Here is a 27565-nt window from a genome sequence, read left to right as displayed (position 1 = left end):
ACAAAGACCAACGTGAGACATGATCTAGAAATCACGGACTTTCATGAATTTCATGCCCATCCTCAGCTATGTTGAAGAAATGCTCCGCAGAGAGACGCACACTTTTCAGGCTTAGTGTGTACATGTCCCTGCATGGTACGAAAGTGTTTTCCCCCTATACAGAAATACTGACATTCTGTGCTGCAGATGCCGAGCTTGACATCTCAATAAATCCACCTAATTTGAATTGGCATGCATGAAATCAAATTAGAATTGTCCTCGCTTGAACTCTGTGGTGCAGTGTATAATAATAATAATAATCTAAAAGGCAAGAAATATTTTGTCCAAGGAAAAAATATGAAAGGAAGGGAAGGAGGAGGTGTCAGGGAGGGGAGAAAAGCCACTGCAAAACCAGCAGGCTGCTGTAGTAGTGCACATATATTTGAAGAGACAATGATGATGATGATAATGAGGAGGAGGAGGAGGAGGAGAAAACATCAAGTACAGTTAATCAAAATTATAAAAAAACATTGATTGGCATTATATAACAGAAAATGTTTTAACCAAAATCCTAAGTTAAATACAGTGGGGTCTCTACTTAAGAACTTAATCCGTATTGGAAGGTGGTTCTCAAGTTGAAAAGTTCTTATGTTGAATCTGCATTTCCCATAGGAATGCATTGAAAACCATTTAATCCATATCTGCTCTTTTCCGTCCATAGAAACTACTGTGGAACCTCTACTTAAGAACTTAATCCGTTTTGGAATGGTGTTCTTAAGTTGAAACGTTCTTAAGCTGAAGCAAAATTTCCCATAGGAATGGACTGAAAACCAATTAATCCGTTCTGGCTGGTTTTTTGTTGTTGTTGTTGTTGTTGTTGTTTTTTGTTATGTAGAGGTGCGTTCATACATTGAAGCATTAGTTCCCATAGGAACTAATGCAAAGCTGGTTAATATGTACTCTACCACTAGGGGGAGAATTTTTTTAAACCTAAGATGACCTAAGGTTAAAAAAAGAGCAGGAAAGTTTTTTTTTCCTCTTCTTATCTTGGATTTCTGTTCTCAAGTAGAAGCAAAATTTAGCAAATGGAGCTGTTCTTAAGTGGAATTGTTCTTAAGTAGAGACGTTCTTAAGTAGAGACCCCACTGTATCAATCGTATTACTTATATACCAGCCCATAGAGTTTAGAGCACTCTCTGTGTGGTTTACAATATAATTAAGCAAGGAACATTTTGTTGCCCATAATTCTGGTTATTCATTTTACCAACATCGGAGGGATGGGAGACTGAGTCAGGTACTTAACCCTGCTTGGATCAAACTCAGGTTGTGAGTAGAGGCTTGACTGCAGTACTACAGTTTAACCACAGAACCACACAATGTTCTATATATTCAGTCCCTAGAAGATCTAGGTCAGGCTGGAAGAATAATGTGCAGATCTGGAGATCTGCCACATATCCATTGAAAATAATATGCTTGATAGACCAATTGTGTGGCTTATTAGTATCAGTTTCATGTGTTCCTACCCTTTGCATTTGGAAGAGACGAAGTTCAACCCAGGGTGTCTCCGTTAGGAAAGAATCTTGGCCAGTAGCATTTTGATAGAACATCTGCCTAAACCTTGGTGAATGGCCACCAGTCAGAATCAATGCTAGTTTAGATGAACCAATGGTCTTAATCACTAACATGCCGTGGATTCACGTGCCTCTTATAGTGCCAAGGGTACAAGCATGTAGGTGATTGCCTTCTGTGAATGTCTTATGGGGAATGATAGCAAGTATCTAATACAGGTCTTTTGATTAGGTGGGACAATTAAGTGTAGGCACCCATTTTTACTCCTTTTTTATGGCAGAGTAGTTCTGCTGCACATTTGAACCTGCTTGCGCTCTCTTCTGGCTTCTGGATAAGATATAAACACGAGGAATGGAAAGAAATGTTAATCAAATCCTGCTCATCACTTTAGATTGTCCCAGCATAATGAGACATATCAATGAAGAATTTTAAAGCTTCACCAGACTCTACATGTCTAGCCATCAACAAAAAAGAAAGAGTTCTCCCTCTCTTCAAGTTGTCTGTAATTTTTGCAAAAAACTGCAGAAGCCTGAAATGGATATTAGTTATCTTCTGGATTACAAGTATTTGCCATGTTGCATTCCAGATAAGACTGGAATCCGCAATGTGCTGTGATCCCAAAATCACAGCATATTTAATGTTGTAAATCACACTAGAGGAGGCTGGTTCAATCATTGGGGATTTGGTGAGTCAACTAGAGATAGGTAAGGACTACAGGTGAACTGGTTAGTGCCTGTTCATTTCTCAGCTAAATAGGTGTTCAGGGCTTCCCAGCCTGAGCTCCTCAATTGGGAGTCTCCTCAGAGGCTGCAACCCAGCTTCCCTGTTCCACCTCCTCCGGACTGCCTCTGAGTGGGCACCCACTGGAGTAGGTGGGCAACCAGACATCTGTTTGGCCAAGAAAAAAACAACAGGAACTGTTGAACCGGCAATTTGTGCCCATCTTTGGAGCCATATGTTCTCTTGATTTAAGTGGGCCTACTCTTACTGTGACTTATCTTCTCATTGCAAGACACTGTTAGAGAATACCCATTTGAATCCATGGATATTAAAGAAGAGACGACTCACTAAATCCTTATTGATTCAGTGGGCTTACTCATGTACTGTAGTAATTCACATTACTGTAGTAATGTGAATTACTACATTAAATGATAGGATTTTGGCAATTGCATGGAGGCTTGTCTGGCCATTTGTACTCTCAGTTAATTGCATGGTACGATACCGTGTCACCATATGTTGACATAGTTCTATTTCCCCAGGGAAAGACATGATCCAGATGACGGACACTTCTTGCCTAGTCAATCACCCTCACTACTGCAAAACTAACATACTGAAGTAGGGAGGAGATGCTGAATATATTCGTGAAAGCTTTCACGGCTGGGATCTAATGGTTGTTGTGGGTTTTTCGGGCTCTTTGGCCATGTTCTGAAGGTTGTTCTTCCTATTGTTTCACCAGTCTCTGTGGCCAGCATCTTCAGAGGACAGCACTCTGTGCTCTGGTGTAGTTGGCTTTGGAAGGAAGAACAACCTTCAGAACACAGCCAAAGAGCCCGAAAAACCCACAACAACTATTAGATGCTGAATAGTTTGGCTCAGCTTTACTTTTTAGTGACTCTTGCAGTACATTCATCATGTGTTTGGGATTATCATCTGCCAACATTGGTAGATATTGGTGATAGTAAGACGTCTTGCCTTGTCAGTTCACCCATCATTCCATATCCCAGCTGAACTAACGTAGAATGCTCAACCTTCTATTGACGCCGCCCTGGATGTTTCCCGATGGAGTTTCTAGTCCAGATAGCGCACATCGCTGCGATATGGTGAATCCCTTATCGTGACGTGTGGCCCGTTTAATTCCCAAGCAACTTGTGAAACAAGTCAATATTTCCTTTCCTCCAGTTCATATCTGTGTGACAGAATATTTTTGCATCTGAGATTCTGTGCCACCAACTTTGAACGTACAACATTTGCTCCTAAAAAATGAAAGTTAACAGACACACACCGAATCTCTAATCTCAACTCCTAAACTGTGTTTCAATCCTAGGGCGTTGCTGGAAAAGATGGTAAAGACGGCAAGCCAGGACCTCCCGGAGAACCAGTAAGGAGATACGTGTTACATACAAATAATTGCCTGAAACCTAAATGTTCCATTTTCCCGTTCAGGTTCCATAGGAGTGTCTATTGTCTGAAACATTTGATGTATTAGAGATAGGTGCAAAGCGCTGGTTTGGCAGTTCATGATGGTTCATCCTTACCAGAGGAACCTCCCTGGCTTCCCTGCCCCACTCCTCAAGGCACTGTCTCTAAGTGGGCCCCCACTGGAGGAAGCAGGCCTGGGAAATGCCAAAACCAGTTGAGCCAATAAATGAACTGGCACAGACTGTACATGCCCATCTCTAGACGTAGTACAATTTCTGCTTACTTCCTGCTGCTCGGTGAGGAACGTTCCTATTTTCCTGTTTCCTACAAAGCAATCACAGAGTGCATTTGTCTTTGTGAGAGAAATAGGACACTATTTTGTCGTGTTTTAATGAAAAAACCCCCACCTATCAGTAGGAAATGATCTCTCAGTAGGAAAGATCATCGACAGCCAGACCTCAGACTAGTACAATCAATGGGATAAACACTTGTGCTAAATTAGAAGGAGGAAAAACACTGTCTTTTTCAGTTGAACCTTTGATGATTGTCTACGTACGGTCTGTCTGGTGCTGCAAAATTTATTTTGTGACTTGAAAACTGGATGTACTATTAGAAAGGCTATTTTAGCTGAAATCTTAGCTACACGATCGCTGTTATAGAGCAGTCAAATTTCATGACTGTTGATTGTTCCGTTCTGGTCCATTTCCAGTTCTACCGTCCAACTGCCAGCCTATGCAGCTGTATTTTATCCAGACCTGTTTGAGGCTGTGTCAGGGCCCCTATCAACAATAGATTTTTGGAGATTTTCCACGTGTCCCTGTAGTCTACGAATGATCTTTCCAGATGTTTGTTTTTGTTACCCAGAAACCTCTTTGAAATTTTTTGAAATGCTGAACTTGGAAATGTTGTTGAATATATTAAATTATTCATCTAAATTATTAACCAAAAAAACCTTGGTGGTTTGGAACTGTGGGCCTAGACATAATGTATCACTCAATTTTACTCCTCCTATGCAGAGGGGATGACTCTGATTTGGACTCAAGTGGCGGCCAAAAAACTCTTAATGCATATCAAGTCCCATGTATGTTTTAGATAGCTTTCACAAACCCCTTCCTGCATTCCTTATTTCATCTGTTCATCAATGGTATGGTGTAGAATTTGGCCCTGAGTGAAGGTGAGATTAGGCATCAATGGGTTTTGTTTCTTTCAGGGCAAACCAGGAGAACCTGGTCTACCCGGACCGGAGGGAGCTCGCGGATTGCCGGTAGGTGCTGTTGCTGGCTGTCGTGGTTCGTTAAAAACATGGTCATCCCTTTGCTGAGGTCACTTTTAACATTTCCTGCCTTGTCTAACACAAAAGTGCCATATACTGGTTGCAAAACGTAAGACATTTTGTAACGTGTTCACGAAAGACCAAATTCTATTAAAGAAGCCAAACATGATCTAAACAGCAGGAGATTTGAAGGTTGTGGTAGGAAGGGAAAAATCATGCCTCGAAGGGATTTTTTTTCTTTTCTTGCTTTCCAGACAAATATTGACTCCCAAAATGACTCACATCCAATTAGAAGAGACAGAGACTCAGATTTGGATTTGGTTCCATTGCTGAGAAGCCCATCTTCAGCTTTCTCCTTGCTTCATATCTCGCTGCAAGACTTTGCTTTCTGATCCCGAATATGTATCTTTTGTTATATAAGTTGCCTCGTGGATTCATTTTCTCCATTGACTAAAGGAGTTGTGCATTTTTTTAGTTATGTGTAGTCTAGTCACTAGGAACGTGGTAGCACTGTGGGTTAAACCGCAGAATTCTCTGTGCTGCAAGGTCAGAAGACCAGCCATCGTAAGAGCGAATCCACACGACGGAGTGAGCTCCCGTCGCTTGTCCCAGCTCCTGCCAACCTAGCAGTTCGAAAGCATGCAAATGCAAGTAGATAAATAGGTACCATCTCAGTGGGAAGGTAATGGCCTTCCATGTCTAGTCGCGCTGGCCACATGACCATGGAAACTGTCTACGGACAAAACGCTGGCTCTATGGCTTGGAGACGGAGATGAGCACCGTGCCCTAGAGTCGGACACAACTGCACTCAATGTCAAGGGGAACCTTTACCTAGTCTAGTCAGCCATACATGTGCACATGTCATTTCTGCCAAAACAAAAAGCGAATCCCCTTGACCTTGCAAATATACACATTCTCAAAGGTACACATTCACAAGGTGCATTTCCCCCCACTTCTTGCAGCGAATCTCATGAGATGCAAAAATGCCACTTCCATCACCACTGACAATTCGAACAATTGTCTTTTCCATCCCTAGTTCCGCTCCTCCTGCATACATTAAAAAGACAACACAATCAATATGGTAGGGGGCAGGACAGATATGGAGAGGAGACCAGCATGAGCTTTTCCAGAACAAAGCTTGTGCTGAATTGCGCCTAAGCCAAAGCTGGGAAGAAATGGAACAAAATATTTGTTTCTGCTTCTGTTCTGCATATTTGGAAGAAAGTCAGACATTTCCATTCATTTTGCAGGGCTTTAAAGGACCCAGAGGAGACGCAGGACCCCCAGGCTCAAGAGTAAGTAATGCTCATAGGCAGAGTATGTGAAGGATAGATGTAAACAATCTTGTTTCTCTGCTATTTTCTGAAAACTTCTGTCCAAGACGTCTCTCCTTATGCCAGCAAGATGTTTTTGGCTTCCCTCGAAAACAAGAACCTGTTCTTCTTTCTCTCTTGCTTTGTTTTTGCTTCCCACATGTTCCTTTATGCAAACCTATTTGTTTTCATTAACAATGTCATTTGTTGCAGGAATTATAGCAATTAGACACAGATCAGAGTTTCATCAAGAAGAGAATGACTACAAAACACCCAAGACCTTAAAAATAAATCTTAGGAGAGTTCTCCCCGCCCGCCCAGCTCAGTATTTTACTAGGAGAGAGGGGATATGAGAGTCATGTCTTGGCACATAGCATCCAGTGCAGAAGAATGGCCTCTGCTCTCAGTGGTGCACCCTGAACCTCCCTTGTGCAGGATGCATCACCATTGTTCTTTATGCTTTCTTGGGCACATGGCCTACAGGCATTTGAGCATTCTCCTTAAGATGTGTTTCTATGCCATATTCTTGTGGGATGGGGGCATCCTGGTTCCTTCTTATCACTTACACATTCTTGTTAGGACTACAGATATGTTTTTTTCACTGACATCATCCATAGCTTCCCAAGGCCTAGGACTTCAAGTGCCAGGAATGGACCATTAGGAGTCACGAATCTGGAGATTTTGCACTGCTCTGAAATGTTATTTTCCACCCTTTGCCACGGTTACAGGGAGAGGCTGGTCAACCAGGAACCCCGGGCCGGGAAGGACAACCTGGAAAAGATGTAAGTGTGATGTTTTGGTCTCACAGAAAGCTCTCACGGTTACATACTACATAGGCATCCTTCAGTCTCGAGAGACTATGGTAACATGCTCTGAATCGAGGAGTGTCCTCTCCAGAGCATGAAGCCCGGGTAAGGTAATATGGAGGATAGGCTGTTACCCAAGCAGCAGATCCCCCCTCTCCACATTGCTGAAATGGTCCAATGGAAAGGCAAGCCCCAATACAACTGGTTCCAGCAATGTTGCAGGAGTTGGCAGAACGACACATGCTGCCTTCGGGACTCCAGCTCCGGATTTTGCCTCGAGGTTAACTCCTGAAGCCTTTTCCATGAGTGGATATAGCCACAAGGCAGTGGAGGTTTGAAAGGAGGCACTAATTCCTTCAGTAGGCACTAATTCCTTCAGTAAATTGACAGAATATTCTTTAACATTCTTGAGATGTTTTAGGGTTTTTTTTCCCTGTCCTGTGTCTACTGTATGCCAGGACACATGGAATGGAACATCCCCATCCATCAACATTTGAACCTCCAGCTTTAGACAGGTACTGAGTTTTTGTTAGTTATTTCACACAGAAACAATATTGTCAGGTCTAGGGGAAGAAAAAAAGGTTATGTCACCTCAGTAAAAACCTAAAGAATTTCTGGAATTAGGACCCCAAACTTAAAATTTTAAATTAGAAAAAAATAAAATAAAATGAGTTTTGCCTAAGCAATATAAATAAGTAGAGATGGGGATGACTCACCATTTTGACAACTCATAAAGCACAAAGTTGCCACCATGAAGTGATAAATAACGAAGTTATTTTTTGATTCATGGGGAGTTATTTAAAAAATCACCACCCCCTGCCCCCCTGCCATCGCCATGCCCCCCACCCCACTTAGCCTGCCTTAAGGAAATCAAGGCTGCCCTTTGCAAAGATGGCAACTGCAGCTTCCCTACCCTAAATGAAGCCACAGCCACCATCTTTGCAAAGGGCAGACAGTCACCCTTTTCTACATGCCATGGCTGCGGAGGCCAGATGGAGACCTTGGCGGTGAAGATTATGGTAAGGGGGTGTCAGCAGGGGTGGGGGGGCTAAGGTAGGTAGAGGAAGGGGGTGAGGGTAGGCTGTGGCAGTGGGTGGCTGTGGGGGTGGGTGGCTGCCTATCGGCCTGCCGATTAGCTGATTAGCGGCTGGTAGACAGAATGGTGTGGGTTTTTTATTATTTATTTTATTAAGGACGAATATAAATGGCAAAATATTCATTGATCTGCATTCATCATGACTTAAGATTTGATGAATACGAATTAATGAATATTTAACGATTTGGCTATTTGCATCAAAAAAGCTGATCTGTTTTTATATCCGTCCCCATCTCCATAAATAAGTAAATAAATAAATGAGCTCTCGCTTCCAAGTGTTTTAAATAGGCATGCATTAATTTATATGTACACTAAGCACGTTCACTCATTAGAGGGGGAGTCAGAGGTTCCATTTAGAATGCCTCTGCCATGGTAGAAAAATAATCAATGTGATAACTATGACATAGTCACCATAATCACCTTGGAAATTCAGAGCTGGAAGGGACTCAGTGGATCATTGGGTCCAGCCCCTGTCAAGGAGGTGCAATGGGGAATCGAACACCCAACCTTTGGCTGCACAGCCAAGTCCTTAAACCACTGAGCTATCCAGCAGAAGTATATGTCACTGGCTTGACATCTCACTAAATTTCATGGAATTCATTGTCTTCAAGTCGGGGGTCATCTCAGATATATATTAGCTTCCCCCCCCTTTTCTTCTCTTTTGAGTGTTGAAAATATCTGGGGGATTTTGACCTACAACTCCCAGAGTCCAAAAATTGCAAATGTTTCTGAACTTTCCTTCTCTCTTCTGCTGATTCTTTGTGGGGGGGGGGGGAAGCAAGGACAAACTGCAGCTTCTGTATCTCTATGAGAGGGGGAAGTTGCAATGCCTTGCTTATTTTTCATCCACAGAAGGGTGACATCAAAGGGAAATGATGATCCAGGAAATAATCCACATCCTCTGTTGCAGTCACATTCAGCTCTCGTGGCTGATTTTACGCCCACGGTTGTTTTTAATACATCTACACTGGCAGATCTACCATGTACTGGATGTTTGAGACACAGTTTCATCTTTTAAATTAGATTGTTTAGCCAAGTTCTCCAGAAGCAAAGGAAAAAATGATGACAAATCCCAAGTCCGTATTGATTAGTAAAGTACATGGTGGGACTGGCAACACTGCTTCATGGGTCCATCTCAAGAGGTTATAAGAAGTTCATCATCTTTCTCTTCAGCTAACTCTTTCTGTTGTGTTTCAGGGGGATCCGGGCCCTGCAGGCCCTCGCGGCCCACAAGGACTCAGAGGAGTGGCAGTGAGTTGTTTCTCCCAATGAATTGTGGGTAACGGGTCAATACTAAATCCTAGATGTGATACTTACATGATACAGAGAACTGGAGAAGAGATGGAAAGACTTGACGTTCAGCATAGGAAATAGCTGAATGGGAAAATAAATGCCTTCGTTGGGTTAAATTTCACCTCAGTTTTTTTTTAAATTTTGTCCCGTTCTTTGATCAGAATTCACCGAATTTAGGAAATCTGAGCATGAGAAAAACAGGTAGCAGTTTTCTCCATGTTGCCCAGATAGGTGAGGATTTTGTCTCCCCTTTAAAGCAGGATTTTGTTGTTTGGTTGTTAAGTCATGTCTGACTCTTTGTGACTCCATGGACCAGAGCATGCCAGGCCCCCGTCTTCCACTGCCTCTCCCAGAGTTGGGTCAAATTCATGTTGTGGTCACTTCGGTGACACTGTCCAACCATCTCATCCTCTGTCGTCCCCTTCTCCTCTTGCCTTCACACTTTCCCAACATCAGGGTCTTTTCCAGGGAGTCTTCTCTTCTCATGAGATGGCCAAAGTATGGGAGCCTCGGCTTCAGGATCTCTCCTTCCTGTGAGCAATAAGGGTTGATTTCCTTCAGAATGGATAGGTTTGTCCTCCTTGCAGTCCAGGGGACTCTCAAAAAGCAGGATTTACCAAGAGTCAGAGTGGGAAAAGCAAAAGTGACACATTCTGCCTTCCCTTGTTGAGGGAACTGAATGTAGTGCCCACATGCGGCTGTGTAGAACACCTTTGCACTGCAAACCCATGCAAGTTATATAAGCCATATATTGAAGATCCCTTGGCAGATGCCATCTCCCTTTATTCTCAGTGGATGGGATCATGGAGGAAAAAGTCCTCCGTATAGGATAAACCATATGATGCCTTGACAGAGTTAAAGGGCCCTTGCTTCTGGCAGTAATGCACAGTCTGGTGAGCTTACGGTAGATGCCACCAGTCAACTTAATTGTGCATGCCTGGAGTGGATGGTAGAAAGGCGTTTAATCCCGCATAACCATTAAACTCTCCCTCTCCAGAGTTACATGAGCCTCTTTAGGGGAACCTGCCCAGGGAGCTTATTTTCTTCCTGGAACAATATTACTAATGAGGTACAGTCATAATGTGGTTTCTCACCTGCCACTTAGCAGCATTGCTATGGCTGGAATTTTATACCATAAGCAGAGCTGATAAAAATACAACCCATAGAAAGCCACTTAAGCATGTCTGATTGGGGGGAGGAATGCAAATTTCAAGAGAAGCAAACTGGGTTTTGAAGAGACCAGTGACATGATTCAGAGCACATTGGGTTACTGGGTGGATATGTGGATGACCTCCAATTAAACTAATATCCACTCCTTTTAAAAGTTGCATTGGAGCTTTTGAACTGCAGCAGAAGAAACAATCATTTCAGTTTGGGAGAAAGCATCCCTAGGATGGATGAAGGTGAAAAGGTTTTCAGTGATGAGTTTTGGACTCAAGGCTGATCCAGTGGGACTCTTCTTGTGATTGTAGTTTGATTCATGTTCTTTCACCCTCTTTAGGGCAAGAGTGGACCACCAGGACCTGCTGGGGAAGCTGGACCTCCGGGTAGCCCAGTGAGTACCCCGTTGGTAGCTGATGACATGAAAATGAACACATGTACAGGATGAGTAACTATGAGTTACAAGCCACGATGCATTACCTTATACATAGTCATGAATGGTGTGTCTCATCCTAGAGATGTATTTAATTTAGCCCAACCTAGTAAGGGAGAAGGAGACAAGTTGATGAGCCTTTGAGGTTGATCGAAAGCAACCCAGAATGGTTCTGGCAGGTATCCATCAGAAAAGTGGGACAACAAGGATTAGCAAAACTGAAACAGAACTTTCTTCTGACACACAACAGGTCAAATCAAGGTGATGGAATCTGATACACTCCTATTGAAATCTGTCTATCCTTGCTGAGATTTTTTTTAATAAAAAGGACAGGCTTACAAAGACCTGCAGGAAGATCTTACCAGTATCATTGTATCTTGTACCAGTGGCCAGTCTCCTGTTGCTTGACCCAACTGGAGTGGAGCCTTTGACTCAATGAGACTTGCTTGTTTTGGCTACCATTCAACAATGGGTTCAAAGGGTCTCCTCCGGTTGTGAGTAGAAAGAGGATACTAGCTCATCTTTTAAGGATCAGCAGAAGATTAGCTAAGCCTGATTATCCCTGCCACTTGATGTACCTCTGTTTTCAATCCCTGTTGTTTTCCTCTTTTCTAGATATAGCCAATTATCACAGCTAGGTAGAAAAAGCAAAACAAAACCGGGCTGGCACTTCATTCTGCTTGTCACCCTCTCTTCAATAGCCCTATGCACACCTGCAGATATGTAAAAACCAATTATTTGTTAACAAGGATACATCCAAATGATCCAGTAATCCGGGCAGCACTGACTGTGGGACTTTGGAGAAAAGCAACCCTGTAGAAAGTTGCTTTATTCAGACTTAAAGACATCTAGCTAAGTATTGTTCCATTGGTCGCAACGCTTTAGGCCTTCAGGCATGGGTCCTTCCCAGACTCAGGTGGGGAAGCTGGAGAACCCGAGACCTTCTTCACACTAGCCATGTGCTCTCCCAGTGGATTATACACATTCTCACCTTCTAAAGGCACAGTGAGATATCTGCCACACCTTGCCATGGGCAGGGATGGTCTGAGACCTGGAAACCCTACATGCAGTTTTTCTAGACTAGCAACTCAGCATTGCTGAAGGCACACAAGGTTGCCTTGAGAAGGGCTTCCACAGTGATGCAGGTATATCTAAAGGACACTTTAGGAGGACCTCTTCAGAGGTAGCACTGGGAGCACAGGAGCTGGGAAGGAAGGGCAACTGGGAACTTAGATTCTAAGGTAAAGGAGTATCTGTGGGTTCTGGGGTTTTCTCCCCTTGAAGCCATTTTATATGAAACCCTGAAAAATTTGTTCTAGTACAGATAATTTATGGGTTCCTGATATGCTGGGCAGCTGTTGGGATCATCTTAAGAATGTTGTCAGCTTCTTCTCTCCTTCTTTGTTTTTAATAGTTTGCCTTCAGGAGAACTGGCACAGGAAGGAAGTCCTGATTTGATTTGTCCCTGTGCAGTGAATGAAACAACTTAAACATTTTTTTATCCTCCACATAAACCACTGTGACACTGTGGCCTTTTGTTGGTGGTGGTTTCGGAGAGAATGTGTGCCATGTCACTTTTCCTCCCTAAAAGATGTGCAGTGCTGATAAAATGCAATGTGTCACCTTTCCACAAAGTAATAGCACTGGATGGGTTGTTTGTGTCTTGGTATTCCATCAGTCCAGTCTATTTTGCCAATGCTGAAGGCGTGCCGAATGAAAAAGACAATAGTTTGACACCGAGACAGGACTTTGTGTGCAGTGTACCATATTTTTCCATGTATAAGACCATACTTTTGTCTAAAATCTTTAGACTAAAAATTGAGGGTCATCTTATATACGGAAGTAAGCTGAGGAGAGAACAAAAACAAGTGGAGGGGAAAGCAGGGATCAAATCGATCCTGAAGTGCTTTGATCCCTTTCCCCCTACACTTGCTAAACCCCACTTAGATTTCTTAATTTTGGATTAGAAAAGTCAGGGCTTCTTATACATGGGGGGTGTCTTATACACAGAAAAATATGGTACTTTGTTCAAGTGGCAACAACCACAATAGGGGGAAAACTATGTATTGACCTACCACTACAGACAGAGTCTCTTGAAAAAGGTGGAAAATCCTCAGAGTGCTACTTGTTGTGTTGAGACTAAAATCTCACCATGACAATATATCTTCACATCCTTAAGTGGTATGGAAGCAGGGGAAAAAAATCTTGCCCATTGGCACTCTGATTGACTTGATTGTCAGCTTCATTATTCAAGTGGGCATTTCTAATTACATTGATCAACATCTACCCGAGCCTTTGTTTACTTTTTGTCTTTCAAGGGTCCAAAAGGAAGCAAGGGTGAAACTGGTAACGTAGGACTTCCTGGATTCATTGGGCCACGGGGACCTCCTGTGAGTAGCAAGTCAATGCATGTAACATTCCAGACCACTCAAATAGAATCTTATTTACAGTTATGGCTTTGAAAGACTGGTGGGAGCTTCATGAAGTAATAAAATAAAAGCCCAACAGAAATGTTGCTAAGTTTGTAAGTCTGTTTCTGGTCGCGTGACTATAATGTATTTCTGCTTTCTTTTCCGTAGGGGGAACCGGGTGAAAAGGGGCTCCCAGGAAAAGAGGTATGGTATCTTGATAGTTAAAATTGCTGATTCCTTAATACCCTTTAGACAAGCAAAAGAGCTGACACTTCTAAAGCTCTTTGTTGTTAAAAACAAGTAAATGAACACAAGAGACAAATACACACAATTGTTATCTGCCCTTATTAAATTCTACAACTGCATAACAAAGTTGGTAACTAGAGATGGGCACGAACCGCCCGTTTGGCATGGTTCATTTTCCAGCTGAACAGCTGATCTGCAGTTTGTTGCCCTGCCACCCCTGGTGGGCACCCACTTGCCAGCAATGCCCCAGCCCACCTCCTCCAGGTGCTGTTTCTGAGGGGGTGCCTGCTGGAGGGGGTGGGACACTGCTCCATCTCTATGTGGTTTGTGTCCATTTCTGTTGTTGACTGCTTGTGCCAGCCATAATCCTATTGGGTGGAGTCTGCCTGCATGATGGGAAAGATATCACTGGTAGCAGCTGATACCAGCTGATTACAGGGTTCCTTTTGTGGTTTCACGGTGCATACAACCTTGTGTGATCTAAGACAAATTGGACATCACCCCCACCGACTGACCTCAAAAATGTTTGTGGTTGCATGCAGAAGAACACAGTCTGGCATACCTTTATATCAAAAACCAGGGTATGCTGTGTAAGGGGAATCAGAAGTTATATTGGGAGCTTGCTTTAATAGGTACATGCTGTCTAAATGTGCCATATTTTGCCAATATTCTGTATTCGTCTCATATTTTACAAATATTCTGTATTTGTGCCATATTCTACAAAGCTGGCCAATATTCTGTATTCGTGCCATATTTTGCAAATATTCTGTATTTGTGCCATATTCTACAAAGCTGGCTCAATAGCTCAGTGGGATGGAACATGAAGGATTGGGAATTTAATTCCACACTATGCCTCCTGGGAGGACAGTCAGCTTGTGCATCTTTAAACCAGCTGTGGGGTCCCAGAATGCCATTAAAAAGAGAGCCTGGTAAACCATTTCTAAGCACTTTATATCTAAAAAAATATGGGAAGGCTCGCCATAAGTCAGAATCAACTTGATAGCACATGGTGAATTGTTATTAACTTTTCCCATGGAGGTGAAAGAGGGAACCAGCTATCACCACACTAACAGTCATTCATTGGCTACTGCTGCTGCTCATTTCACATCTCTTATCTCCTTGCAGGGTTCTCCAGGGAAACCAGGTGAACCAGGAAGCAAAGGTGACAAGGTAAGTTGGAGGGTGTATTTTGACCAAGGCCAAAACACAGCCAAAATGACAGAGGGTTTTAAGTAAAGTTGACAAATAGGTAAGTACAGTGGTGCCTCACTTGACGAGGAAAATCCGTTCCAGCGAAATCGCTGTAGAACGAAATCGTCGTCAAGCGAAATAAAAAAAGCCCATTGGAATGCATTAAAACCCGGTTAATGCGTTCCAGTGGGCGAAATACCTCAGTGTCCAGCGAGGATCCTCCATAGGCTGGCCATTTTCCTGTGCCTGTAATGCAAGGAATCCCCAGCGGGGAGCCATTTTACACAGCAGGTGGCCATTTTGAAAATCCAACAATCAGCTGTTTTGATTGTCGTAAAGTGAAAAATCGGTTCCTGAAGCAGGGAACCGATCATCATGAACCGGAAAAAGCCCATAGAACCATCATTTAGCGATCGCAATAGTGATCGCAAAAAACTACTTGTCAAGCGATTTCCTCGTCTAACGAGGTAATCATCAAGCAGGGCACCACTGTTGTGGTACCAATAGTCCTTTCCTTAATAAGATGGGAAGTCTACAGTAATAAGAGACAGGTAAGCTACCCTCTTCTAGCTTTGACTTTACCCAGAAATAAGTTGAACCATCCTACCACCAACTGGAAAAAAAATCACAACATGGCTGTACAAAGTTGAATGTCAATACTTGTGAAAAGTATCATGCTTTACCATGAGGAAATAAGCAGAGGGACAAATACACAGATAGATCTGGGTAGTTCTCTTTTTACGTCTTTCCCAATGATTTTTTTGTTGATTGCTGATCTTATGCTCTACTTCCTCCCATTTCTAGTCCCAGATATTGTCAGAATCCTATCCATGTAAGGTTTCCATAACTTACCCTTGCTAATTACAGCCAATTGACAGGGTGCCAAGGCATACCTTGTCTGCACAATTGGGCATGTGACTATAATGAACCCTGACACCTCAGCAATTTGTCACACGTAGTCACTGGCAGCTGCACAATCTTTAAATAAACACATGTAGGATTCTGAACAGTGTTTTTTTTTGTTTTTTGTTTTGTTTTTGTTTTTGTTTTTTGCCCTAAAAACAGGAATCCGTGTGTCTTCTCCATAAGGGTTATGAGCACATCCATACATATAAAAAGACCAGCCCTAAGATTTGTTTGTTTGTTTGTTTTTTGATTAGATTGCATTTCTTATCCATTCTTGAATGGATTTTGAGAAAAAGCTAACCTTCTATTCAGAAGATCCAATATTTACATCAAACTGCTGTACTCTACTGCTATGACAAATGCTCAATATTTTCCGATAATGACTTCTTCTTCTTCTTCTTCTTCTTCTTCTTCTTCTTCTTCTTCTTCTTCTTCTTCTTCTTCTTCTTCTTCTTCTTCTTCTTCTTCTTATTATTATTATTATTATTATTATTATTATTATTATTATTAATAATTTAATTTATACCCCGCCTATCTGGTCGGTGAGGACCACTCTAGGTGTATTTCTGAACCAATCTGAATTTATACTCTCCCCTCCCCAGTTTAACACTCAGTAGCCAAAATGTTACTTAGGACACTGGTTCTTAACCTTGGTTTACTCAGGAGTTTTGGACTGCAACTCCCAGAAGCCTTCACCACCAGCTGTCCTGACTGGGGTTTCTGGGAGTTGCAGTTTAAAAGCATCTGAGTAACAAAGGTTAAGAACCACTGACTTAGGATAGTAAATTGCACTAGAGTAGGCCAGCTGAATCAAAGGGGAGTTGGTGACTTAACTCCTCTGCAAGGTTCCTTGATTCAAATGGATCTACTCTAACTGCCACTTCTTTTAGTAGAGTAAGTGGCAGTTAGAGTAGGCCCATTTGAATCAATGAGACTTACAAAGGAGGTGACTCCTAAATCTCCATTGATCCAATGGCTCCACTCTAGTGAGATTTACTCTGCTAAGCAACAGGATTTTGGTCACTGACTATATTATCAACAGCCATTTCAGATCCAGAGAAAAGGAACAGGAGATCAGATCCCAGAATTCTCTGTTCTGGACATTCAGCCTGCCTGACTAGGAGCTCAGCTGTGCTCACCTGGAGATAGGCTGGGCTGGAAACTCCCCTCAAGAACCAGGACAACTGCCTTTTCTAATAGGCAGCAAGGCCATTAAGCCCTCCATCTCAAACTTCATGAGCACAATTTAAGTCTGGTTCTGGCAACGGGAACTCTCTGAATGGAGAATTCGGGGATTTTAGTTCTGGAAAAAAAGAGAATTGCACAATCTCCCTTGTTCATTAAAGGAGCAACAGTACAATTTTATTCCTAGTCCCTCCACTCGGCATCCTTCGGTGGCTCTCTGCGGTACCCCCGTTCCCTTTCCTTTCTGGATTCAGAAGGGAGTTCTGTTCTAATCTCTGCATTCCTTCTGCTGCCTTGATCCAACAGGGAGATCCTGGCACAAAAGGCGAAAAAGGTCCCGTAGGAGACAAGGGCCCAGCTGGGGATCCTGGCATTCCAGGTCGCAAAGGACACACCGGGTTAATGGGCTCCCCTGGACCAGCAGGAGACGTCGGACCGGTTGGACCCCCTGGTCCTCCAGGACAACCTGGATTCCCTGGCCCGAGGGTAAGGCCAAACATGGATCTTGGAAGGCTTTAGAACTCCTTTGCAAACATGCTGTTTTTTTTTTAAAGTTGCATACTATCATGCTATGATGATGATGATGATGATGATGATGATGATGATGATGATGATGATGATGATGATGATGATGTTGTTCTCCTTTCTTTCTCCATCCATCCCAAAACACGCAATGGCAGTTATTTCAGCGAATTGAGAATTAATGCTATCTTTTACCCTGACCGTTCCCAGAGGGTTTCTACAAATGGGAAATGCAGTAGGAATAATATACGGAGATGTTCCGCACTAGAGATGTGTGCACCTCTTGGTTCAGAGGTTTGTGCCAATTCATACGTACGGCACCACCGGTGCAACGTGTTCCCTTCCCCGACCTCCCCAGCTGGATCCCCCCACTCACCAGCCAGAGTGTGCTCCTCTCCTCCTCCTCCTCTTCTTTGGCTGTCTGGCTTCCTTGCCCTCTCAGACTAGGAGGTGGGGCAGGGAACCCTGTGCTGGCGTGTGGCTCATTTGCCAGGGAAGCAGGGGAAGGGAAGGTGTGGCATCTGTGGGGCCAGGTGCATGAACCAGCAAGAACCTCTGTCCCCATCTCTACTCTGAACACATTCTTCATCTCACACCCAAACAACAAGGGCCTATTTTGACCGTGCAGAATTTCAGAAGGGGAGTGGAAGAATGAGAGTCTAGCTGTCAAAGGAAACTATGGACAGTTAATGCGTGTGTATGTGTGTGTTTTTGTGGGTTTGCTTGTTTATTTGTTCTGCAATGAAACTGGCCTGTGGGGTGTTAGAGCAGGAATAATCTGTCGATGCTATTCAAATCAGCCTGTATTTACCACTGAAGATTATGCAACACAATACAAATGGCAAAGAGTTTTCTCCCAACACCCTATAGAGGGGTCTTAAGAAAACAAATTGGCCATAACACTGCCTATACGGACCAAGATACACAGGTGAGCTTTTCAATGTAGTTTTCTTCATCATCAGTGAGAATCAAGCAGCTGGATCAGGGTAGATCAATGTCTACTTCACCTACCCTTCTGTTGTCATCTAATGCCTCTAAAAGCTCTGAAGTCGGGGATCTCTTTAACATTTTATCCTACTCACAGGAATACTGCTCCTGAATATGGAAGTTCATTTTAGGTGCCACGGTGAATAGCACAGAAGCCAACTTTTCAATACATTTGGCCCAAGTCTCTCTGTAGGTTAAAAGAAAAGCACCTTGAGCAATTTCAGGATTGTGCAAAGAAGGCAGTTCAGGAGACTCCAGATCATTATTGTTCATGCTCCCCATGCTGTCCTCTGTTTGGTCACGACCATAACACATAACCTACTGATTTTGGTGAGGCCTTGAAATAACCCTCCTTTTCCCTCAGGGAGATTCTCCATCAATGGAGACTTTGAGAAGACTCATCCAGGAGGAATTGGGAAAGCAACTTGATGGTGAGAATGACTCCTTTGAATCCTATAAATAGATTTAGATACTGTATTTAGTAGATATAGTGGAGCAAGGGCTTGTGTGGTGTTTGCCCTTGTGGCCCCTGCTTGTCTTTCCCTCACAAAGGCTCACGTCGTGTTTTCTTCACGCTGCCACCAGTGGATTACCTCAATCCACAATATAAATGACGCTTGTCTGTGTGAACAGAAACAGAGCTTATTTATTGTAGTGAAGCAGATCGAATAATAACAGAAGTTTCTCAGATAAACATTTTACATAAGCAAATCAACAGTTCTCTCAGTACATACTTCTTTTCTCTAGCTATATCATTACCACCTTCTCTACCTATTTTCCCAACCAGCTCTATCTCTCTCAGTATCTGTTCCCTCTCTCTCTCTAACCAGCCCTATCTGACTCCTCCTTCTCCCACCAAGCTTCATGTAGCTGATGACTCCGCCTCTCCAGTCCTCTCATAGGTTCATGCAAATCAGCTCATGAATATGAATAGTATGAGTGACATGGACAATCATCACAGCTTGCAAGGTCAACACCCCAGGTCGTCCTGCTTAGTAGGGACAGTGACATCATCTGCTTCTCTTCCCCTTGTTTCTCTCCTTTCCCTCTGAGCATAGGGACACTAATTGATTCATTAATACCCTTTAGACAAGTAAAAGAGCTGACACTTCTAATGCTCTTTGTTGTTAAAAGGACACTAATTGTTTTTTTCCCCCCAGGAACAATATAGTGTTTCAAATCAGTGCTCTTGTAATCTAGTCCTATTGTACCTGAGGATAGTTTGGTCTTGAAGGAGCAGTGAAGAGACACTGGCTTTACAAAAGACCTGCCACTTATTTGTTGATATGGAAAAATCCAGCTGCCTGCCTGTTGGGAGACATCTCCATAGGGATTGTCATGATGAGTTCCTGCAGTACAACATTTACTTATTCACTGCTGGAGATAGTCCTATCTGTGTCGTACGGAGCATTCATTCCTTTACGAAATCTGTGTACCACACCTTGGTCAATGGGTTCCAAGATACCAAGAAGAACTCAAATCTATTAATGATAAAGTGAAGCATAAAACATTAGCAAAGCTAAAATGTCCCTTCCCCACCTAAATTGTTCAGAATTTTGAAAAATTCATTTTTGTGGCTACAACTTTCAGAAACCCCTGCCAACATTTATGGGTTTTGCCCCGCAAAAGAGACTCCTTCTACACTCTAATCTTAATTTGCTGGTGAAAATAAATTAATGCAATAGTGCTTATTATTATGCACTACATGATGGGTTAGGGTTTTCCTCCATTCCTGAGATACGGAGTGGGACATGGTAGCCAGCAGAACTCTCTCTGGTTCTTTGAAAGAAAACATTTCTACCAACTACGCTCTTGAGACCAAAGGATTTTCAAAATTTCTACAGTATTCTGGAAATAACTGATGGAGGAAAGGCTGCTTGCAGAAAAATACTTGGCCAGAAATTGAGTCCAGGGTCTCCGCCTTCCTGTTAAAGACCTCCATGCATTGATACTTTTTCTCTATGGTTTCCTGCAGCCAGACTGCCCTACCTTATGAGTCAGATGCAGTCGTCCCATGTCAAAGCACCTCAAGGTAGACCAGGACCTCCAGGATCACCTGGTAAAGAAGGCCCACCAGGTCGAGTTGGTCTTCCAGGAGAACCTGGAAGACCCGGACAACCAGGTTCAGAAGGACCAGCAGGACCAATGGGACCGAAAGGTGAGTAGATATTAGGCATGGACAAGCAGTGGTTGATCTGATATCTCCAGATATTTCCTGCTTTATGCCTTTCCTGAATTATGAAGCGTTTCCGTACTACAATATTGTGATGTGTTACCAGCGTTTTAAGGCAAGATCAAAAGATCTTTCATTTCTCCTTCATACCATCTATTTTATCTTTTCACATGAAAGCTGAAGCCACACTGGGAAATTCCTAGCCATGTTCTTCTATATCTTCCTGATTGATATGGAATAAATGATAGACTGATGCTGGATCCAAATGGCTGTTGGTTCGCATTTTGATCGACCATCAACTGAAATGCCCAGAAATTGATGCAAATGCTTGAGAAGTTCCATGAATGTCATGGGAGGATGAGAGGACGGACACAACTTAGTAACTGAGAGTATTGGGCATCATCTAATCGAGAATGTTATCTTCCCAGAATGACCCGTGATTATCGTTCTCCTGATCAATAAAACAGCCTTCAAACTCCCACTGTGTTTTTCCCCACTAGGCGAAAGGGGAGACAAAGGAGAGAAAGGTGACACTGGCGTCGGACAGCGAGGTGAAATTGGTCCTCCAGGAAGACCAGGTGAGTGATGGCTTTTTCTTATGTGACTCTCCATGTTACTGCAGTTGGAAATTTAGGCCTGGGAGATAGAAGCAAACATTTAAAAAATCCTGCTTAATTTGAGGTTGTGCAGCCTTGCCCAGGGATGGACAGATGTCAGGCTGGTGGGACTCACACTGTCTTTTACTTAAGTTCCACCAAACTACCAGCAATGCCTGGTGCAAACGCCATAGACTTGGGGTTAAAGATCATTCTGAGTGCCAGGACTAAACAGCTCACGGTCTTGTCTTACAACAACCAACTCTTCATTCTTTCTTCCAACACTAAAATATGTGTTGACTTACTAAATTCCTCTTGATTCAGTGGGTTGACTCTAGTTGGGAAGCATGAAAGCTTTGCTTCCTGTTGTATGTTTAGATGTTCCAAGGAAACATTGCTCAGAGCTCGGAAAGAACACATCACATTGAATGCGTTAATGTTAAAATTGTCACATGAAACAGGAAGAACACACCTACCCTAGAGGAAAAGAAGATTTTTGAAGTAATGTTCACATGAGGAAATATTACTGTGAAAATGCTACTCTTTAGATAAAAATATTTAATTTTAATATTTAGTATTTAGATAAAATATTACTGTGAAAATGCTACTCTCTCCTGTAAGGATAAGTCAATGGACTGCTCTTGCAACAATAACAACCTTAAGATTAACACATTAAATTAATATAATGTCTCCAAGCTGTGGCCCTGCTCTACAGTAAAGTATAGTGGATGGAACCTGAATGTACTCTCAGGGAAGGCAGTAATTATGATTTTCATCATGATTTTGACTAATATTGAATGTTATTTTGTTGCCTCTTGGGTTTCTTTTGTTTTTGTCACTGTATTTGTTTGTTCTGTTTATGGCGAGAGGGTGGGGGTTTCAACTGTTGTAAACCACACAGAGTAGAGGCTTACCACTCAATGGATGGTAATTATGTGGAATGAATGAATGGATGGATGGATGGATGGATGGATGGATGGATGGATGGATGGATGGATGGATGGATGGATGGATGGATGGATGGATGGATGGATGGATGGACGGACGGATGGACGGATGGATGGTATATATGTGGAATGGATGGATGGATGGATGGATGGATGGATGGATGGATGGATGGATGGATGGATGGATGGATGGATGGATGGATGGATGGATGGTATATATGTGGAATGAATGAATGAATGAATGAATGAATGAATGAATGAATGAATGAATGAATGAATGAATGAATGAATGAATGAATGAATAGATGGATGGATGGATGGATGGATGGATGGATGGATGGATGGATGGATGGATGGATGGATGGATGGATGGATGGATGGATGGATGGATGGATGAAGTTGTTTGTGTCAGGGATTAATTTCTTCTCAGGGGTTATTTTCTCACTAAGAAATCAACTATTTCCCTTTGTTTTCCTTATTTATTTATGTTACCCTGTTGAGGGTAGTACTGTGGATCACTTTCATTAAATGTGTTTTTATACAGTTTTTGACAATGGCTTGTTTAGCCTATAAATGCCAGAAACCGTTGTATCCTGAATCAAAATCGCTAGGACAGTCTTCTCTATATTGTCTGGTGGCACTATGGCCACAACACTAACTCACAATGCTTTGTTTTCCCCCAAGGTGTCCCAGGTGAACCCGGCTATGGCAAAGATGGAATCCCAGGCGCAGCCGGCCCTCAAGGCGAAGCGGGGGCTCCTGGCCCCATGGGCCCTCAGGGTCCTCCAGGAGCCAATGGCCAATGTGACCCATCTCAGTGTGCATACTATGCAAGCTTGGCCGCCAGGCCAAGCAACGTCAAAGGGCCTTAAAAGACGACGGCCCCGCGGACCTCTGATGGACCTACTTCTGAAAACTTGAATGAAACCCGGAAGTCAGGAGACCTACTTGGTTTTCCTTCTGTTTCTTCACAAGAGGCCTTTTTAAAAACTATTAAAACCATCCAATGCTGCCGGTCGGTCAAGTCTATTATGATTACAAAGCTATTAATTGATGCTCTTTTCTGAGATGACAAGCGGTTTTGTTTTGTTGTGTTTCCATATTCTCTAATATCAGGGCAAGTTTAAAATGCCTCCTTTTTTGTTAACAGAAGAAGTTTTTTCAAAATACAGTCTCAAACAATGAACCATAGTCTATTCTATGCAGGGAATCCAGATGAGCACAGGAAAGAAAGAAATGCTAGTTTTCTCCCTCAAGACCAAGCTAAATGTTCAATAGAGATTTGGGTATGAAGATTGAGGTTGACATCGAACAATGTGGAGGGTCCTCTTTGAAGTGATGGGTAGGTAGGGAGATTCTTACACCCTTCCCTCATTCATCTCTTCTCCCTTGGATTCTTCTTGGCCTCCTTCTTACCTCACAACAACAATGCCCATGTGCATGGTGCTAGATAGGGTTGTTAAAGGAGAGTTTCCGATAAGAGAAGGGAAGTTCAGATACTTTTCCTCAAACTGGCTGCACCTCCTGCACCCCTTCCACTTTTAGCTTTTCCCAGAGGCAAGACCCCCAGCTTGGCCCTCAAATACCCCCTTGTTGCTTTTGTTTGCTTCTGTTTTACTCCAAGAACTGTCTTCCCTCTCCCCCCTTCTAACGTACTCCTTCTACAACCAAACAAAAGCAAAGGGAAAATGTGTTGCAGTTATGTATGCGTTCAGTAAAATATGCCAGTCCCCTTTTTTCTGCTTCTTTGGTTTGGCAAGCCTCCCAAAAAGCCTAAGATCGTGGCAACATTTCAAAATGTGTAAGTAAAACCAAAGGAAACCCCAAATGGTGCCATCCTGCTAAGATTTGCCAAGGAATTAATCCTACCATCTTCTGTAGGATTTACTCTCTATCAGGTGTTTACAAATCCATACCATAGTGTGGTGCAGGCAGAATAGAATAGAAGTCTGCAGAGCTGGATATGCTGCCTTCTTTTTAAGTTCTATTTTATTCTCTTTTTCAATCACTAGGAGAAAGTCCCACCCTACTTCCTAAGCCAGACACAGGAGATAGAGGTGGGGTGGGGAGAGAAGGACAGGGGCTTTATAGGGTCCATTCAACTAAACATGCCTATAGGCAGAATTCCATGCTAAAGACATGAGGGTCTGGATGACATCTAGGTAGACCAGGGTTGTAGGGTGTCTGAATATATCCCAATATTGCTAGCACTCACTTAGCCCTTTGTGGTTCTAGGTGTAACAGCTGAATAGGGCTTCAAACTCAGTCAATGCGCTTTCTGCAACAGCAAGTAAATCTAGAGGATTAAAACACTCCATCCTATTGCTTGACTTTAGACTTTCAAAATTCACTACCAGAGATCACAACTGAGGCTTTATGGATGCAGCCGAAATGTGCTGCCACTGATCTATCAGATTACCTGGTTCTATGGTTGACTGCGTTAGAACTAAATGCCATTTAGCACACATTGATATACCATGTTTTCCTGAAAATAAGACAGGGTCTTATATTAATTTTTGCTCCCAAAAACCCATTAGGGCTTATTTTCAGGGGATGTTTTATTTTACAGTCATCTCATCTTCTGGTTGCTGCACAATGCTGCACAAGGATGGAGGGTGGGGTTTCACTTAACTGGGACTTATTTTTAGGGGGTAGGGCTTATATAACAAGTATCCTGAAAAATCCTACTAGGGCTTATTTTCAGGTTAGGTCTTATTTTCGGGGAAACAGGGTAATGTTTACAAAAGTCTTCCTTGTCAGAATCAGTCCAGGAATGGCCTTATTGCAAATGTTTGCTTGGTTTCCTTAAGTATTTTTTTTTCTGACGTTTAGTATTTCAAGCATTAAGGTGTGGTGGACTCAGCCAGTTATTCGCCAGCAATGCTTCCCATGGTGATGAAGAGACCTACAAGTGTCCATGTATGCTAAACAGTCCATCATTTCAAAAGGGAAATTATCAACCTGTTTACGGTTTAAGTGATCCAGGCCATACATTTCAAAAGGTGCTAATTTTTTTCCTCCTGTGAGTTTTAGCATTTTGGTGACGAATAAACATGTTTGTCAAGAATATTTATAAGAGTTTGATTTGTGGCTTTGTCCCTTTGATGGCCTCAAGCCATCAGAGGGTGGGGGAAAACATTTGCTGGTGTTTTGTTTTTCTCTGCTGTAATTCATGAATTGTTAATTTTGCAACCCTGCGGTCTGGTGCTAAAGTTTGACTAAAGTTGGTGGCTGCTGCAATTACTCATGGGATTATTAAACTGTTTGCCATCTGGTTAGCACAGTTTGTCAGTGCGTTTGTGTGTGTAATCCCTAGCATAAAAAGTGTTCAGGGATGGGAGGTCTGCTTGTAAAAACTAGCCTTTGAAATCCTTCTTTTTCTGAGAAATATTTCAGGGCTGGGAATATACACGTAAGGGAATTGTAGATTTTTGATGCCCGTCGTTGTTCCATTGACCAATGGAACATCGTTGTTCCCTTGGCCCGTGGGCTTCCGAAGGGAAAGACTCAATCCTGCACCTCATGGCTCCTGCCCAAGCAGGTTGTGAAACGTAAGCAAGCAATGACAGATTGTGTGAAGAAGAGACAATAGTAGTTTCTGTCTGGAGCGAGATGAGAGTTCATTCCACCGAAGCAAAGAAATCAATCTGGGCTTGGTCATGTATTTATTCTGTCAGGTGTACTGGAGCTGATGAACTTTTGCCCTCCGGTGAGGCATGTGTTGACCTAGCAGATGTAGCTGAGCAACCTGAAGGTTCTGTACTTGCATTGTTAACACAAAAGGGAACGGTTCAGAGAGACTGAGAAATCAGCTGAGAAAAGCATTGCAAGCGGCTGACGCTGGAAAATGAGACTTTTTCTCCTATTACCGCTAGAAGGATGCAACTGGCCTCCAGCTCCCCTTTCCCCCTTCTCAGCAATGACCTCCAATGGAAATATCTAAGAGAACATGATCCTCAACATGAAGGTGGGAAGAAGCTCAAACTGGAAGGCAAGGAGCTGATGTCAGTGCCTCACCAGCTCTTCACTCTGGAAGGACTAAAGGTTCTGGAGATGAGCCCAGAGCGAGAGAGTTGCCTGAGGTACAAGATGGACCTCATCCCTCGTGAAATTGGTGGCTTGAAGAATCTCACTTTGCTCTACCTAGACTCCAACAACTTGAAAGACGTTCCGGTTGAGATTGGATCCTTAATCAAGTTGGAAAGGCTTACCCTCAGCAACAACAGCTTGACTTCTCTGCCTGAGGAAATCAGTGGCCTCCAGAGACTCCGCAGTCTTCATCTTGCCAACAATGGCCTGGTGGAGCTTCCACCACCTCTGTGTCAGCTAAGGAACCTGGTCTTCTTAGATGTCACTGACAACCGCATTGGCTCCATCCCTGACACCATCCATCAGCTGCAGAAACTGGAGACCCTGCTGCTGCTTTTTAACCATCTTAAGTGTTTGCCAAGAGGAATCTGTTCTTTGAACTCTTTGAGCACCCTCTGGTTAGGACACAACAAGCTCAAGGCACTTCCGTCTAGCTTTGGACAGCTGGTGAATCTGGACTGGGGTTGGAATTATTGTTCATGCGATTTCGAAGGGAATCCATTGGAGTGCCCACCCCCTGAAATATGCAGTGGGGGGCCTGCTGCCATTAGAAAGTATTTTGCCTCATCAAGGGGACAGAAACGATATGTGTGAGTTGTAGAGGCAGGGGGATCATGTTGTGTGGGTCATGCATGCATATGAGGAAACTTATATCTCCTCCTCCAGAGATATATGTATAAGCCTCCCTGTGTCTGTAATCTGCATGTGGGATCACACCATAGGGGCCATTATATTTAGTCCCAGTACAGGATATTTAATACAGCCCACACATCCAGTTCCTGAGGTAAAAAAAAAATGACTGCATGTGAATGAACACACATTTTGTTCAGTCTTTGAAAAAGATTACGAATGTTTTTATAAATGTTACAGAAAGAACTTGAGATCATAAAAATGTGAATGAAAAAGGAAAACTGAGAGATTCAGGAAGAAAGATTTACACATTTAGCTCTTTGGCTGCTGAGTTACGATTCCCACTGTCAGTGTTCTCTGAGGGGCTCTTCCTTTCTCATAGTAAAATGGCACACAGGTGTAGCATGGTTCTTTCGATAATGGGAATAGGTAAAGGTAAAGGTTCCTCTTGACAATTGTTGTCCAGTCGTGTTCAACTCTAGGGGGCGGTGCTCATCCCCGTTTCCAAGCCATAGAGCCAGCGTTTTGTCCGAAGACAATCTTCCGTGGTCACATGGCCAGTGCAACTTAGACACGGAATGCTGTTACCTTCCCACCGAGATGGTCCCTATTTATCTACT

At 42.9% G+C, this 27565-nt stretch overlaps 2 protein-coding genes across 4 annotated transcripts in view; both read left to right on the top strand.

The window, feature by feature from the left end:
• Positions 1 to 27226, top strand: part of COL22A1 (collagen type XXII alpha 1 chain) — a 201783-nt gene extending 174557 nt beyond the window's left edge. For 2 of the 3 annotated variants that reach the window (XM_072999374.2, XM_078391665.1), the window contains exons 52-65: positions 3593 to 3646; positions 4898 to 4951; positions 6211 to 6255; positions 7002 to 7055; positions 9373 to 9426; positions 10970 to 11023; positions 13381 to 13452; positions 13642 to 13677; positions 14845 to 14889; positions 17308 to 17487; positions 18875 to 18941; positions 20486 to 20668; positions 21184 to 21261; positions 22911 to 27226. In XM_072999374.2, coding sequence (XP_072855475.2) covers positions 3593 to 3646; positions 4898 to 4951; positions 6211 to 6255; positions 7002 to 7055; positions 9373 to 9426; positions 10970 to 11023; positions 13381 to 13452; positions 13642 to 13677; positions 14845 to 14889; positions 17308 to 17487; positions 18875 to 18941; positions 20486 to 20668; positions 21184 to 21261; positions 22911 to 23098 — 1164 coding nt within the window. In that variant the 3' untranslated portion in view covers positions 23099 to 27226. Of the gene's footprint in view, positions 1 to 3592; positions 3647 to 4897; positions 4952 to 5214; positions 5354 to 6210; positions 6256 to 7001; positions 7056 to 9372; positions 9427 to 10969; positions 11024 to 13380; positions 13453 to 13641; positions 13678 to 14844; positions 14890 to 17307; positions 17488 to 18874; positions 18942 to 20485; positions 20669 to 21183; positions 21262 to 22910 lie in introns of those variants that run through there. The other variant, XM_078391667.1, reaches the window with a different exon arrangement.
• Positions 26106 to 27226, top strand: LOC110070496 (uncharacterized). The gene has a single exon (XM_078391668.1). The coding sequence runs from the start codon at positions 26106 to 26108 to the stop codon at positions 26907 to 26909; it is 804 nt and encodes a 267-aa protein (XP_078247794.1). The 3' UTR covers positions 26910 to 27226.
• Positions 27227 to 27565: the final 339 nt, after the last annotated feature.

The sequence above is a fragment of the Pogona vitticeps genome, chromosome 4, assembly GCF_051106095.1.
Source record: "Pogona vitticeps strain Pit_001003342236 chromosome 4, PviZW2.1, whole genome shotgun sequence".
NCBI classification, from domain to species: Eukaryota; Metazoa; Chordata; class Lepidosauria; order Squamata; family Agamidae; genus Pogona; species Pogona vitticeps.
The sequence above is the reverse complement of the archived record's forward strand: the minus strand, read 5'-3'. Positions and strand labels throughout refer to the sequence as shown.

Excerpts from the sequence above, each read along its gene's own strand:
- LOC110070496 (XM_078391668.1), top strand. The coding sequence starts at position 26,106 with ATGCAACTGGCCTCCAGCTCCCCTTTCCCCCTTCTCAGCAATGACCTC.